This window comes from Camelus ferus, chromosome 10, assembly GCF_009834535.1.
Source record: "Camelus ferus isolate YT-003-E chromosome 10, BCGSAC_Cfer_1.0, whole genome shotgun sequence".
Classification (NCBI taxonomy): Eukaryota; Metazoa; Chordata; class Mammalia; order Artiodactyla; family Camelidae; genus Camelus; species Camelus ferus.
Window position 1 is genome coordinate 30,144,791 of NC_045705.1, and position 16,245 is coordinate 30,161,035.

Sequence of the window (16,245 nt, forward strand, 5' to 3'; positions counted from 1 at the left end):
TCCTCTGTCCTCCCCAGGCTCCCTGCAGCCTACCGGATGTTGATGGGGCCCATGAGTCCTTTCCCCACTATCCTCTTTGGGTGTGACAGGCTTCCCCCAGGTTCCCCACCAGGAGGCTGTGGGGCAGCTGTTTTTCTCTGCTGTTGGTGTCAGAACCCTGTAGGGCCTCCTCCGGTGACCTTTACATGTACTGTGTGGGGAGTGGAAGGTGACAGAGCATGAGGTGAGAGGAAGCTGCCGCTCAGGCCTGTGCTGTGGGAAGAGGCTTCAGAGCAGGCGGAGGAAAGGCTGGGACAGGCCTGAGATCAGGCCTGGCTTCTGACCCGACTCAGAAGAAGCCTCGGCAGACGTAGGAAGTCAGGAGTCAGGCAGCTGCTGACCAGAGGACAGGGGTTTCTATGGAGACCAGAGGAACAGGAAGCCTCGGGCCTGGGGGCAGGGAGTGCTGGGAGTATAGAGGCGTGGGTGCCTTAAAGGAGAGCTTGTCATAAAATGTCAAATCAGCCAGTCTGACAACCTCCTTGGACAAACAAGGAAACTGAGACCCATGAGGGGACTGCTTTGCAACGGTCACACAGCACCAGCCTGCCTTGCTCCCCCTTGTAGTGACCGCAGCTTCAGGCAGCTGAGGACACCTGTGGGCAGCATGTGGGCCAGAGCGCCAGGGAGCACTGTGTGGGGAGGTGGTGGGCAGGCAACCTCCTCCTCCCAGCCCCTCTTGTCAGCCTGGGTCTGGGGCAGCAGGCAGGGTCACCCCTCACCTGCCACCGCAGAGCGCCTGCCACCCCTCCCCCCACTGACTGTGGCCTTTTGTTTTCTGGGTGACACTAGCATCAGGTGGTGTGTTCGGGTGACTAATCTCTAGGCTGGGCAGCTGTCACGGGGCGGCCTGACCAGGCGGGTGGGGAAAGCTGACACCCTGGGGGAATGCTGGCAAGCCTGTGCTCTGGCAGCAGGGGGCAGCTGGGCCTTCGGGCTCCTCTTCCTAGGTGCAGAGTGGACCCCACGTCAGCAGACCTGGGTTCAGGTCCAAGTTCTGCCGCTGACCAGCTGTGTGACCTTAGAGCCTGTTACTGCACCTCAGTTTTCAGTCAAGCCTCAGTTTCCTCTTCTCTGTAATGGAGCCATTGATCTGCTCACCTCAAGGGTGGCAGAAGGGCTCAAACGAGATGATAAAGGAAAGCACTTGGCCCAGGGCCTGTCTCATAGTAGGTGTTCAGTGAATGGGACCATTACTGTTCTCACGATGGCTCCCTTCCCTCCCCCACCCCACCATAAACCCAAGACACAGGACCCTTCTCTCCGCCACATCTCTGAGCACAGGCTTTGCCCTCAGGTGGAGGTGAGTTCCAGCACTGGCTCCACACCAACTAGCTGTGCACTTTGGGCAGGTGACCTCCTTGTGCCTCAGTTTCCCATCAAGACGGGGACATGATACAGTATTCTTTAGGATGTTGAGGTTTATAAAATGGTACATGTGTTTGTAAAGGGCTTAGTACAGTACCTGATGCGTGTGGGCACTCAGTAAAAGTTAGCTGTGAAGGTATTGATTTTAGGAGGAAGCCAAGAGCTCTCCTGCCCTTCTCCCTGTCACCTGCAAAGGCTGGGGACTGTAAGGCAGAGGCCCAGAGCAGGCAGGCCCAAACACTGCCTTCACCACTCACTGGTCACAGGAGCTCACACACCTTGGCCCCCATCTGCCTCCTTCTCAGTACCCTCCCTCCCATCCAGGGCCCCGGCCTGCCTGACCCACAGGGCAGTAGCAAATCAAGCATGGGGATTGCGGGTGGGAGGAGTAGGTGCTGGACTTGCAGCCCAGGCCTGATTCCTCAAGCCCATCATCTCCCACCATTTATCCAGGGTTTCAATCCTCCAGGCCTAACTTCTGTGAGAGGCCCTCTGCAGCAGAAGTATTTCTCTCTTCAGCCCCAGGCAGATGTCCCTTGGCCATGGCTCAGACCTCCTGGTGGCTGCCAGGACCCAAGAGAGTACTTGATGGCGGGACACAGGTGGCCCTGGGCACTCTGGAGACATTGCCCCCCAGAAGCGTGCCAGGCTCCCTGCCCTTCCCCCACTATGAGGAAGAGGTGAGGGCCACTGTGCAGAAGGGGCAGTGGGCTGGGTGAGCTGGCAAAGAAAGTGGAGCCCATGTTCAAACCAGGTCAAGGTGGGTAGCTTGAGCAAGAACTGTCCCCAAGGCTCCTGCAGGAGGGTGCTCTGGGCAGCTCAGTGTCCGGAATTCTGAGCATTCAAGTTTCTAGCACTGGCTCCCTGGTCCAGTTGCAGTTCGCAGACTCCCTCAGTGGCAGAGCTGGAAAGGTTTTCAGACATCGCCCAGCACTTTTACACACAAATGTCTGCACTGTGCCTCTTCAGAAGGATGAGACCAGAAAAGTTCCTACCATTAGCCCTTCAGAGACAGAGCACGCACACACCCAGAACCCAAAGGCTCTCTCTTGGCTCAGGTCCCTTGCGGCTTCCCACACCAAGTCCCTCCGGTGGCTTCCCGCACTGTACAGCTGCCTCTCCAGCTCTCGGGGGCCTTGCTTCCCAGGGGCCTTCCATCCCTAAGGCAGATGTCAGATCCTCTCCATTTCTGACCCCAATACTGAGGCTGAGAGTCTGGGGGTCGTATCAGGACTGAACTTTTCTTCAGAGAGCCTCATTTTCTTACCATGGCTTGGTTCGTGCCATGTCCCTGGAGGGGACACGTAAGCCTAACCTACTCTGTGTTGGTGGCAAAATAAAGGCCCAACAAGAGAAAAAGCCTTGCCCTCAGCCCTTCAGTCTATCTAGGCTGACTGCAGGCTTCCAGCTTCCTTTTTCTTTTCCATCAGCTTCTGTCAAGGGAGTTGAAGTCCTTTAGGCCAGAGCTTTATGGATCATGGTGCCTGGACTGGGGGAGGCAAATGGGTAGTTGTACTCCTGGGGCAGCATGGGGCGGAACCAGGGAGAGCGCTAATGCATCCAACAGCAGTGGCTGTGGGCTCCCTGCTGGATCCTCTGGTAGCCCCAACACCCCATTTACATAGATCAGAGGCCACGTACCACTCCCTTTCCTCCTAAGTGTCCCTTCTCTGCTCAGAGGGCAGAGGCTGTGATTGGGCTTCTGGGCACAGGACAGGCCCTGGCCTGACCCAGCTCCTGATGCTCCCGGTCTCTGTGCCCAACAGCGACCCGCCTGCCCCTGCCATGGAGACCTTCTTTAGGAGACGCTTCCAGCGGAAGGCGCCAGGCCCTGGAGAGGGGCAGCGGCGGCCCAGTGGCGTGGGGCTGCCCACGGGCAAGGCCCGGCGTCGCTCGCCCGCCGGGCAGGCCTCCTCCTCGCTGGTGCAGCGGCGCCGCTCCAGTGCACAGCTCCAGGGCTGTCTCCTGAGCTGTGGCGTGGGGGCCCCACGCTCCAGCCGCCGGCGCTCCAGCACCGCACCCCCCGCCTGCAACCCCCGCTTCACCGTGGATGAGGTGCCCACCCCACAGCCTGCCACTGTCCAGGCCCAGCTTCTGGGCGCACCCCTGCTGTTGGCCGGGCTCGTGGGCATGGACGATGATGAGGAGGAGGAGGGGGTCCAGGAGGAGGAGGTGACAGTTGCGTCACTGAGCGCTGCCTGGCCAGGCACCAAGGGACCAGGGCCACCCTCGCATCAGGGCGCCCTGCCCCTGCTGCCTGTTCCCCGCTGGCGCCGGCGCCGGGCATCCTCCCACCTGCTGCCCGCCGATGTGGTGTACGACCACGCCCTCTGGGGCCTGCACGGTTATTACCGGCGCCTCAGCCAGCAGCGGCCCTCAGGCCAACACCCCGTCCCTGGGAGCCGAAGAGCCTCGGGTTCCACAGCTGGTCCCGGGATGCCTGCCCGCATGCGCCCACTGTCCCGCAGGCGCCAGGTAGCCCTGCGCCGCAAGTCAGCCGGACCCCAGACCTGGAGTGCCCTGCTTGTGTAGGTATAGCTGCGGCCAGCAGGGCGAGTGGTGTGACCTCTGGAGGGCTGCCGTGAGGGCCCCTGGCTCATTAGTGGCTCTGGGCCATGGTCTGAAGCCCGTGCACCACAGAAGGGCTGTGAGGAAGGCTCAGTCTCCTTGGGGATCTTTCAGAGTCTTGGGCTCCATGGGGCGTCCTCTACCCTCCCTGTTGCCCTCCCTGTCTTGGCCTGGAGTTGAGGTCACAATGAGGGCAGAGATCCCAGGTGAGAGGAAGGAAGCAGAGTCGCCAAGTGCTCAGCCAGCCTCAGCGTTCTCCTTTTCTGTAGGAAAGCCATCACCAAGTCGGGCCTCCAGCACCTGGCACCGCCTCCTCCTGCTCCTGGGGCCCCGTGCAGTGAGCCTGAGCGGCAGATCCGGAGCACTGTGGACTGGAGCGTGAGTGGCCCGGAGCTGGGAGGGGTAGATGGGGACCAGCCCTGCACCAGGCTCAGGGCCACAGGAACTGCCGGGGTTGGAGGTACTGTGGGCAGCTGCAAGAGGCCTGTGGGACCTTTGGGGTCAGGCCAGACTTTCTGGGGTGGCCACGGTTGAGCCAGTCCTTAAAGCAAAGGGACAGTGGGGAAAACAGGATGGAGCAAAGTAGATTGTGGTGGCTGGAGCAGATCTGTCTTGGGAGAGGGAGGGTTGGTGGGGCAGGGCAGGGGTGGACTGGTGGTCTGGGCAGCAGACGTGAACTGAGCATGCTCCTCCCATGGTTTAGGAGTCGGCAACGTATGGGGAGCATATATGGTTTGAGACCAACGTGTCGGGGGACTTCTGCTATGTTGGAGAGCAATACTGTGTTGCTAAGATGCTGGTGAGTGAGCTCGGGGTGGCACGCTGCCCCCTGGTGGTGGACCCGGGTCTAGAAGCGTGTATGCCGGCTTGAGTGCCCCTGCTGTGGGCTGCCCAAGGATGGCGAGAGGAATGGGGGCTGTGTCCTGATGCCAGGGCTGGGGCTTCCCTGCACATAGAGGGCAGCTTTGCTGGGGCAGGTGCCAGGATTTCTCTGCCTGCCGTGAGGCAGCATCCTGGATGGAGTTACCTAGTGCCTCAGGAGCCCTCTCTTTTCTGCAGCAGAAATCAGTGTCCCGGAGAAAGTGTGCCGCCTGCAAGATTGTGGTGCACACCCCCTGCATTGAACAGCTGGAGAAGGTGAGTATGGTTCTTAGGCTTTCCTGTCCCTCCCCTCTGAGTACACACAAGTTACCTGTACATGTACACTCATGTCACACAGACATCGCCTACCAGGGGGCCCTACTGTGCAGGGCGGTGAAGAACCAAGGACCCTGGAACCAAAAGGCCTGCATTTGCAGCCTGGCTTCCCCCCTTTTATTTGCTGCTGTGTCCGCACTGCTCAGAACAAGCCTAGCACAGAGTAGGACTCATTAACTTAATACTCTACAAGATGAAGTAATGAATGATGGCCAAGACATAATTTTGTCAGTTCCCAAACTAACACTTAGAAGGGACCATTGCCTTGCGGAAGCTTCTTAACTCAGCTATGTCTAGGCCGGTCCCTGTGTAGCCCTGAAGCCAAGCTCTGTCCCCTACAGACTGCCACTGTAGAGACCATACCCCAAGGACCATTGTCCACAGCATGTGTGCAGCTGGGGGCACGTCTGGGCCCTTAGCTTCTAGAGAGGGAGGTAGAAGGAATGCTGGGCAGGGGGTTCCAGGCAGAGGGTGGGAGGGCTGCCATGGCCCTTAGGGTTCTCCAGGCAGCGGAAACCCAGACCAGCGTAAGAGAAATCCCATAGGCCTAGGAATGGCAAGAACAGGGCTAACATGGACTGCTTCCCCCACTCCCTGACTGTAGGGTGAGATTTCCCGCCAATTTTGCTAAGGCTGGAGCAGTTAGAAAAAGAAAAACAAATGTAGCCCCAGGCACTTGAGACCCAGCACCATCTGCTAAGGTGAAAATCAAACCAGGATTCCACAAATGAGCTAAGATCTCCAGGAACCAGTCAGCAAGCAAGGAGTGGGCTGCCTGTACAACCTAAGTTGGAAGTGCTGAAGGGTGAGGAAAAGTATAGGAGGGGTAAACCTTGGTGCCAATTTAGTCTGGGAGATAGATACAGAACTTGTGGTCTCCCTCATCCCAGAAGACTGGGCAGGGGAAGGAAAGGTTCCTTCTGGAGAGGCGCAGGGGTGCCAGAGAGCTTCTCAGTACAGGTGTCTCACATTCTCAGGGCTCCCAGAATGATTGGTGGCTTTCCTTACCTTGTGAGGATGACTCTGAATGACCCTTTCCTGGAGTGGGTGGCCAAACGCCTGACCCCACAAAGGGAGTTCTGATGTTTTGGTGATTGTTGCAATGTTTCACAGATAAATTTCCGCTGTAAGCCATCCTTCCGTGAATCAGGCTCCAGGAATATCCGTGAGGTAAGTGCCCAGGATAGTCAGGGCCCCAGTTATCCCGAGTGGACCTCTCTGCAGTGTCTTCAGAGTGCCACCAGGGGGTCAGCTCCTTCTAGACTGCTCTGGGGCCCAGGGTACAGGCTGAGACTCTGAGGCTCTCAAAGGGGCAGGCCTGGCCTGCCCTGCCTGCAGAGAGGTGGGGCACCAATGGCCTTTGTGCCTGCTAGCTCTCTCTGTCTTTCCTCAGAGCCTGAGCCCCTCCCTCCAGGCCATGAAGAGAAGTCTTCAGGCCCTTCTCACTTACATGTAGGACTGCAGAGAGCTTCCCGCAGTGCCATCCTCACTGTTGCTATATTGAGGGGTTCAGGCCATACTCAAGGCTCCCACCCCTTACTTACTCCAGTGATGCTTCTCTCCTCCACCAGCCAACCTTTGTGCGGCACCACTGGGTACACAGGCGACGCCAGGATGGCAAGTGTCGGCACTGTGGGAAGGTGAGGCCCAGTCCAAGGAAGCTGACTAGCCTGCTGCCCACTGGTTCTGGGCCCTGCGGCCCCCCGAGCCTTGTGTGGCCCATCCATCACTGACCGCATACCCCAAGTGCAGAGTCCCAGCGCCCAGCCTGGCTGTGGTGCTCAGTCAGTGCCAGAACACCCAGGCCCCTGGGCTGAGCCGGGGAGCAGAGGGAAAAGCTTTCTTCTAGAGCAGGGTATCTGTTCTGAAGTCAAGACAGAGCCCTTTGAGAAGCGTATAGACTTCTTTATTCATTAACTCAGCAGATGCACACTGAGCACCTACTGGATGCCAAGCACCGAACTGGGTAGCGGGTCCCTGTCCTCCTGGAGGAGGTGTAGCTCCCAGACACACTGCTGGCCGTCTTCCTGAGCACAGTCCACAGTGATTTTGCTGACTTATTTGTCGTTTTCTTCTTGTGTGTCTCTCCCTCAGTAAGTGCAGGCTCCAGGAGGCTGAGAGGCCTTGTCCCTCTTTCCTCCATCCACTCTGTGTCCAGCGGCATCTGGCACACAGTAGGCCCACAGTAAACATGCATGGGATGAACAGGGGAATGAATGTGATTGGTACTATAAAGACTTGAAGAGCACACCACGTGGCCTGGTGGGTCTGGGCTTGGGAAGGAGGGATCCTAGTCAGGTAGGCGTTATCTGTGGACCCACTTCCAGCAGATCATACGTGCTACCCGACACTTTGCAATTAACTTCAGAGTCCTGGGTGCCTGGCTCAGCCTCCTGCTCTGTAACTGTAAACTCATTTTACAGTTCTTTTATTTTTAAAAAATGTGCTCAGTTTCTCTGGGTGGAGAGAGGTTAGTAACAGACAAGGACAGGTCTGCTGCTCTGGGCCCGGCCCCGGTGCCCTGACCACCCTGTCCACCCTAGGGCTTCCAGCAGAAGTTCACCTTCCACAGCAAGGAGATCGTGGCCATCAGCTGCTCCTGGTGCAAGCAAGCAGTGAGTGGTGCTCACCCTGCCCCCTCAGGCTGTGCCCTGGGCTATGCTGAGTTGGGGTCCCCAGGTCTCAGCTCTGTCCAGCTCAGCCACGCCCACCGCTCTCCTCTAGTACCACAGCAAGGTGTCCTGCTTCATGCTGCAGCAGATTGAGGAGCCATGCTCCCTGGGGGTCCATGCTGCCGTGGTCATCCCACCCACCTGGATCCTCCGTGCCCGCAGGCCCCAGGTGAGTCCTGCCTGCACATTGACAGCCCCCCACACTTGGGATCTGCCAGCCACCCCAACCCACTTGCCTTGTCAACAACACCCCTGCTTTCCTTGCAGAATACCCTCAAAGCAAGCAAGAAGAAAAAGAGGGCATCCTTCAAGAGGAAATCGAGCAAGAAAGGGCCTGAGGTTAGACCTGGGGCCCTGTGGGCAACGGGAGGGGAACAGGAGAGAGGGACCTATTTTTGGAATACTGAGGCCCCTGGGTTGATTCTACCAGCTTAGGCATCGGTGGGTCAGTTTGGACTCTGGGGCCCTGAGGAGGGTGGGAGGTCAGATCCAAGTTGCTTCTCTGTGGTCAGACCCACTGTAAGGTCTGACCCAGAGGTGTCACTCGAGGGGGGCACCCAGGGGCATTGCTGAGAATGGGCACAGGGTCCACCAGGACAGGAAGGAGCCTTACGGGTTTTCTGTGTCTCCAAGGAGGGCCGCTGGAGACCCTTCATCATCAGGCCTACCCCATCCCCCCTTATGAAGCCCCTGCTGGTGTTTGTGAACCCCAAGAGTGGGGGCAACCAGGTACACATGGCCTCCACCCTTCACTGAGACCCTCTGGGGAGGGATGGGATCAAGCTTGCTGTCCCCCTCCCCAACCCCCCCCCCCCAGCAGCTGTTCCCAGGTTCTGCTGCAGGCTTCTGCCTCCTCCCTCTTTCTGAGGGATCCTGAGAAAATCCAGTTCTGTCACCACCCATCACTTCTTCCTGTGCCTGGTTCCCACAGCCATGTCCTTCTCCCCACCTCAGCCTGCCACCCCTGACTCCCTCCTCCCTGTCCCTGTTGGCTCCTGGTCTCCCACAGGGCGCCAAGATCATCCAGTCCTTCCTCTGGTATCTCAATCCCCGGCAAGTCTTTGACCTGAGCCAGGGAGGACCCAAGGAGGCGTAAGTACTTGCCAGGGGATGGTGATGAGGGCTCACCTGATGCTCGGGGTCCGGCACACAGACCCTGACCCCGTTCCTGTCTCCTGACCCCAGGCTGGAGATGTACCGCCGAGTGCACAACCTGCGGATCCTGGCATGCGGAGGGGACGGCACGGTGAGTGCTCCTGCCCATCCCAGGCCTGGGCCTGGGCCTCGCCGCTCTGACCTGACCTCCTCTGCTCTGCCCCCTCCAGGTCGGCTGGATCCTCTCCACCCTCGACCAGCTGCGCCTAAAACCACCACCACCTGTCGCCATCCTGCCTCTGGGCACTGGCAACGACTTGGCCCGCACCCTCAACTGGGGCGGGGTGAGAACCCATGGGGTGGGGAGCTGAGGTGGGTGGGTGGTGGGGGAGGCCCAGCCTCAAGAGGAGCTCAGTTCCCACCTCCTCCCCACAGGGCTACACAGATGAGCCTGTGTCCAAGATCCTGTCTCATGTGGAGGAGGGCAACGTGGTACAGCTGGACCGCTGGGACCTCCGTGCTGAGCCCAACCCTGAGGCGGGGCCTGAGGAGCGAGATGAGGGCGCCACCGACCGGGTGGGTCAGCCAGGGCAGGCCGGGGGTGTCTGGGATTCTGGGGCCTTGGACGAGTCTTCATTTCTCCAGACTTTGGCCTCCTCACAGGAAGAGGGAATAATGGTACTCACCTCAGACGACACTTGTTAGCCACTTGGCACACATTTACTGAGTACCTACCGCTGTTGGGCACTGTTCTAAGCAGAGAACAAAACCAAGTCCCCACTTTCATGGGCTCCTACAGAAACATCAGGGGAGGAGGGTCATGGGGGAGGTGAAGCCTGGGAAAGGGATGCTCTTGTGTGTGGGGCACTCGGAGCCTCCCAGGAGCGGAGATGGCAGGGCCTGAGGCGGGCAGGCTGGGGAAGAGCTTCCCGGATGTAACCTGTGGAAAAGGCCTCTGAAAACACAGGGGCTGAGCGAGCACAGCAGCCCTCATGCCGGTCCCTCGGCCTTTCTCCAGCTGCCTCTGGATGTCTTCAACAACTACTTCAGCCTGGGCTTTGATGCCCACGTCACCCTGGAGTTTCACGAGTCTCGAGGTTGGCAACATTTTGCTGAGGAGGCCTTGGGAGGCCAGGGAGGGAGGGATACAGGAGGGTCCCCAAGCCCTCTCTCCCTACCCCAGCCTGGGAAACCCCAGCCTGGGAAGCCCCAGCAGGCTCAAAACTATTGACTGTCCCCTATTTTTTGTCACCACCCAGAGGCCAACCCAGAGAAATTCAACAGCCGCTTTCGGAACAAGATGTTCTATGCCGGGGTGAGTCTAGGGGTCTACCAGCTACAACCCCCTACTCCTACGCACACCTGTCCTACCACCCATGCCTCCCGCCTGCCTGTGTCTACCTGGCCTCAGGACCCCTGCCAGGCAGTGGTGAAGGAAATTCCCTGTCACCAGATGGTGACGCCCTCTGTCTCCCACAGACAGCCTTCTCCGACTTCCTAATGGGCAGCTCCAAGGACTTGGCCAAGCACATACGTGTGGTGGTGAGTGGGCCATGCTGGTGGGCGGGCCTAGCAGGAGGGAGACCACCTCGGTACATATACCCTCAACACCCTCTGCCGTTCCTGCCTGCAGTGTGATGGGACAGACCTGACCCCCAAAATTCAGGACCTGAAACCCCAGTGCATTGTTTTCCTGAACATCCCCAGGTGAGGAGGGAAGGGCTCTGTGTGGGCCCTGCTGTCTCCATCCTGTAAGACTGTCCTCTGAGGCCCATTGTCTTACCCTCCCCTCCAGGTACTGTGCAGGCACCATGCCCTGGGGCCACCCTGGGGAGCACCATGACTTTGAGCCCCAACGGCACGATGATGGCTACCTCGAGGTCATTGGCTTTACCATGACGTCCCTGGTGAGTGGGCCAGCACAGGGACTGCCCAAAGCCCGGGCCCTGCTTTGCCCTCTGTCCCCACAGTGCCCAGGAAGAGAGGGGGTGATCAAAATTCCTTTCCTCAGCCAGGATGGGAGAGTTCACCCTCTCCTCCTTTCTCTGGTTGGGGTCTCACCCTCCCTCCGTTCTCTGTCCGGAGGTCACTCTACCTTTATCCTCTGGCCAGAGTATCCCTGGGAAGAGCAGAGCCTGGGATCCCGCCAGCCCTACCCTGGCCCCTGACCTGAGCGTCCTGCACCCACAGGCAGCACTGCAGGTGGGCGGGCACGGAGAGCGGCTGACACAGTGCCGAGAGGTGCTGCTCACCACATCCAAGGCCATCCCAGTCCAGGTGGATGGTGAACCCTGCAAGCTCGCAGCCTCACGCATTCGTATCGCCCTACGCAACCAGGCCACTATGGTGCAGAAGGCAAAGCGGCGGAGTGCCGCCCCACTGCACAGCGAGTATGTCCCCCACAGCCACCCCCTGAGGCCAGACTCTGCCCCTCCCTAGCCTTGGTCTCCCCATCCGGAAAGGAGGCTAACAGTTCCCTAGAGCAGCTAGGAGGGGGCACGTGGTTCAGGGACTGGCAGCCTGGGCTGGGCCCTTGCCAAGTGCCGTGTGGTCGCCCCGCCCACAGCCAGCAGCCGGTGCCGGAGCAGCTGCAGATCCAGGTGAGCAGGGTCAGCATGCACGACTACGAGGCCCTGCACTACGATAAGGAGCAGCTCAAAGAGGCCTGTGAGTGGCCAGCAGGGCTGAGGGTGCAGAGGAGCCGCCGGGTCCCCTGAGGGCAGGGTGGTGGGGTGCAGCCAGCTGACGGCCACTCTGTCCTCCAGCTGTGCCACTGGGCACTGTGGTGGTCCCAGGAGACAGTGACCTGGAGCTGTGCCGCGCCCACATCGAGAGGCTCCGGCAGGTGAGGAATGGGCCGAGGGCCTGCCCATGCTGTCCCCGCCTGCTCCAGGCTCTGGTCATCTCCAGCCCCGGCCTTTGCTTCTCTTGACAGGAGCCCGAAGGTGCTGGAGCCAAGTCCCTGACGTGCCAGAAACTGTCCCCCAAGTGGTGCTTCCTGGATGGTGAGTGGCCCCAAAGGGCCAGCTCATGGCAGTTCCCGGCCTTGTCCTGCCCCCTCCCTAGGGGGTCCTGGGAGGGGCAGCAGAAGACCTGGGCCTGGACAAGGGCCCCTCCCTCAGCTAACCCTCTCCCCACAGCTACCACTGCCAGCCGCTTCTACAGAATCGACCGGGCCCAGGTGAGCACTCACAGTCCTGCTCCATCCACCATGGGTTCCGGGGGGGGGGGGCCCCCGTGTCACCTCTTCTGCTAGCCCACCCTCCACAGTCAGGCACACCCCGCCCTCACATTCCCTAGTGCCTTCGCACTGGCCCATGTCCACAGATGGGAAGTGCACAGGGATGGTGCTAACAGGAAGAGGGAGCTGGTGTACCCAGAAAAGGCTCTCCGGGTGGGTGGAAGGGCCTTGAAGCATGGGGATCATCCAGCAAGACACAGAAAAAAAGGCACTTCTGGCCAGAGGCCAGGTCACCTGAGTAAAGGTTTAGCAGTGGGAAGGGGCTGACAGGCTGGTGAGCCCACTGGGTCAGAGGTCAGGAGCTGGGTCACGTGGTGGGAGAGGAAAGGAAGGGGCTGGGGAGGTGAGGGGACGCAGGACTGGCAGGGCCACTGGCCTGGCTGCCTCCTGTCGGTGTTCGTGCTCGCAGCAAAGGCTTCTCCAGGTCTTTTGGCCTTGCTGCCCCTTCACTCCCACCGTCAGCTACCCTGCTGGGCCCTGACCCTCGGCCCTGACCTCCCCACCCACAGGAACACCTCAACTATGTGACTGAGATCGCACAGGACGAGATTTATATCCTGGACCCTGAGCTGCTGGGGGCATCTGCTCGGCCTGACCTCCCAACCCCTACTTCCCCTCTCCCCACCTCGCCCTGCTCGCCCACGCCCCGGTGAGTCCCCGGTTTCCTCCAGCCCCCTGGCCCTAACCACCACCTCCTCAAGCTGCCAGCTCCTTAAGTCCTGCCTTCAGTCCTGACCACTTCCCCAAGCACCAGATGTACATGTGTAGCTGCCTTCCGGGTCCCCACCAGCCCTGCCCTGCTGACTCATGGGGAGCAAACTAAACCTGGCCACAGTCCAGCCAGCGAGCACCCTGCCCCCCAGGAAGTGGTGTCACCATCTGCGCTGCTGCACCGGCCAAAGACCTGGGCTTCCTCCCTGGCTGCTCCCCACCCACCAGATCTAACCTTTCACAGGACCTGTCAGCTCCCCACCAACATCCGAGCACACCACCCGTCCACACCACCTCACCCCTGGCCTCCTGCTCTCTCCCCAGCCTGGAATCTTCTCTCCCAGCACCCTGCAGTCATGTGCCCTCCCCTTGTACCCAGTCATTTCAGTTCATTTCATCCTGTGCAGCCTGAGCATGCTGGCCTCTGACCCCACCCCTCCCCTCCATCGCTACAGTCCAGCCCCACTCGCCTCTCAGTTCTTTGAGACCTCAAGTTTGCCTTCCTCCAGACTTGTCCTTGTCGCCTCAGACACGCCTCCCAGATCTTCACAGAGCTGCCCCTCCATTCAGTAGCTGTGGTGTTTCCTCAGAGAAGTCTTCCAGGAACCCAATCTGAAGTTGCTGTTCAATGACACTACCCTGTCTCATATTCTTTGCAGCACTTCCTGCTCTCTCACAATACCTTATTTATTTGTTTGCTTGTCTCTCTGACTAGAATGTAAGCTCCCTGAGAACAAGTTCTCCACCTGTCATGTTTACTGTTGCATCCAGCGCTCAGAATAGCACTTAACATGTAGGAGGCACTCAATAAACTTCTGAGAACAAAGGGTGCCCCGGGTTGGGGCCGGGGAGGGTGACAAGCTGGGCCTGTGCTGTAGCCCTGTCCCCTATAGCCCTGTCCCATCTCATCCTGCTCTGTTTGCAGGTCACTGCCAGGGGATGCTGCGCCCCCTAAAGGTGAGGCCTCTCCCTGCGGGGCCCCTACTTCCTCCCTGGTTATAGAACTGTGTCTCAGGGGGTGGGGTAGAGACCATATACAGCCTTACACAAACACAGCTATGGCCACATTCACCGTGAGCCCACAGCCCTTGGCATATGTGCCCCAAGAGGCCCATTTCTCTGCACAATAGTACATCACCCGTATGTTCACACACCAACACAAGGCCAGGCCTCCAATCCCAGAGTGTAACGGGCAGGTGTTCCGTGCAGGTGAAGAGCTGATTGAGGCCGCCAGGAGGAACGATTTCTGTAAGGTACTACTGCCAGGGCTCGGGCTTCTTCCCCTTGGCAGCCCCTCAGGCCCTGGGGAGTGGGGCCTCTGGGTTGGGCCAGGAGCAGCTCTGTTCAGGTACAATCATCTCTCAGTGCCTGGCCATCTACAGGGTCTCCATTGTGATTGTTCCATTCTGCCTTACCCTGGTCCCTGTCTGGCCCATAACAATGTCCTTCTGTAGGGGCTTCCTAGCTCAGTCCACCTGTCCCCAGTGCTCAGAAAGGATCAAGTCTTAGAGGAACCGCAGGCTCCAGGGCTTGGTTGTCAGTGCTCCCACATAGTCCGGGGCCACCTGGGGTGAGAGAAGCCCATCATCTCTCCCCTGCACTCCAGAAAGACCCCCGGAGGCTCCTAAGAAGCCTGAGGCCTGTGTGAGTTGGGGGGGCATTTCTGTGGCTGGAAAGGAGGGTGGTCTAAGGAGCCCCAGCGCTGCTCTGCTTCCCGCCCTCAGCTCCAGGAGCTGCACCGAGCTGGGGGTGACCTCATGCACCGTGACGAGCTGGGACCGCACACTCTTGCACCACGCGGTCAGCACTGGCAGCAAGGAAGTGGTCCGCTACCTGCTGGACCACGGTAAGCTGTGCTGCTGGGGCCCCCAGGGGGAGGGAGAGACTGCCAGGCCTCTCTGACCTCCCCCTTTTCTCCAGCCCCCACAGAGATCCTTGATGCTGTGGAGGAAAAGTGAGTATCTGGGCAGTGCAGGGCCCTGGTTACCCTGGAAACCTGCCCTCCCTGTCAGAGCCCATAAATCCTTTCTGGCCACATCTGTTGTCCTCTGGGCCACCCCCACTTGCCCCAGGACCCTGAGTTTCCTGCCCTTTCTGATGGCCCTCGGGAGACAAGAGGGCCCAGAGAACTGGATGGAGTCCACAGCCAGCCCCTGTTCCCCCAGTGGGGAGACTTGTCTGCACCAGGCGGCAGCCCTGGGCCAGCGCACCATCTGCCACTACATTGTGGAGGCCGGGGCCTCGCTCATGAAGACTGACCAGCAGGTGAGCAGACTAGCAGGGCAGGGAGGGAATCCACACAAGCACAAAGCAACCCTTTCCCAAACTTGCCCTTGTAAGAGGGGAGCCTTGGGGGAGGGCCACCTCTGGTGATTCAAAGCTGTCTACAACCAACACAGTCCAGACCCTGAGAACCCAAGTCAGCAGGGCTGGGGCTGCCTGACCCCAGGGGAAGAGCCCCTGTCTTCTAAGCCTTTTGGAGCCCACAGGTTCCTGAACTGACAGCAGCTCCCCCCTCATCCAGGGCAACACTCCCCGGCAGCGGGCTGAGAAGGCTCAGGACACCGAACTGGCTGCGTATCTGGAGAACCGGCAGCACTACCAGATGATCCAGAGGGAGGACCAGGAAACGGCTGTGTAGCTGTGAGGCCAACACCAGAGCAGCAGGAAGGATGAACCGGCCAGAGGATGAGTCCCTCCTCGCGCACCTCACTGCCACATTCCAGTCGGACAGCCACGGGGACGGGCAGAGGGGACCCAGGCCCCAGGAAAGGAGCCCTATGCTGCCCCCTGAGAAGCTGCCAGACCTAGGGCTGGACTCTGAGGAGCTGGGGAGTCTCACCTGTCCCCCTGAGGTCCCAGCCTAACCCAGAGGCCCACAGGGAAACAGGAAACTGGACTGGGCTGGGCAGGCCTTTGCAGGGCTGGGGCTTGGACACTTCAGAACGGCCCTGACCTTCACTGCAGCGGGTGTCCTGGAGCTTAGGAGCTGCAGCCAGGAGGACAGAGGAGCTTGAGGCCCTATCAGGGAGCCTTCAGGAAGAGGCTTCCTAAGCCTCCTGGTCCTTCAGAACCCCCACTCTGAGGCTCCTGGGAGCTTGGGCCCCCTCTCCTGCCCTGACCCCACCCTCCCCAGGGCTTCCTCCTGGAAACATGGAGCCTGCTGCGTTTGCCTGCCCGCTGCCCTGCTTAGCACCTACCACGTGACCTCCTCCTGTACCCAAGTCATTTCACCTCGACTGTGTGGCCTGGGGGTTGGGATGGGGCTCTCACGGAGACATGTTTACAGCTGGGTGTGACTCAGTAAAGTGATTTTTTTTCCTTTCTGCTTTTCTTTTTTCGCCGGGGAGGTCT

The 16,245-nt window shown here is 59.6% G+C and overlaps 1 protein-coding gene across 1 annotated transcript; it reads left to right on the forward strand.

The window, feature by feature from the left end:
* Window positions 1-2,093: 2,093 nt before the first annotated feature.
* Window positions 2,094-16,215, forward strand: DGKZ (diacylglycerol kinase zeta). Its single transcript, XM_032488541.1, is given in 32 exon segments — window positions 2,094-3,935; window positions 4,245-4,353; window positions 4,679-4,774; window positions 5,035-5,112; window positions 6,286-6,342; window positions 6,744-6,812; window positions 7,716-7,787; window positions 7,897-8,013; window positions 8,112-8,183; window positions 8,478-8,573; window positions 8,854-8,936; window positions 9,030-9,090; window positions 9,170-9,283; window positions 9,375-9,515; window positions 9,958-10,036; window positions 10,199-10,254; window positions 10,419-10,481; window positions 10,573-10,646; window positions 10,735-10,846; window positions 11,130-11,329; window positions 11,506-11,606; window positions 11,705-11,784; window positions 11,875-11,944; window positions 12,080-12,120; window positions 12,690-12,829; window positions 13,817-13,848; window positions 14,101-14,144; window positions 14,616-14,663; window positions 14,665-14,737; window positions 14,812-14,845; window positions 15,057-15,156; window positions 15,416-16,215. Coding segments are annotated over 32 exon segments (3,417 nt in total). The 5' UTR covers window positions 2,094-3,147; the 3' UTR covers window positions 15,533-16,215.
* Window positions 16,216-16,245: the final 30 nt, after the last annotated feature.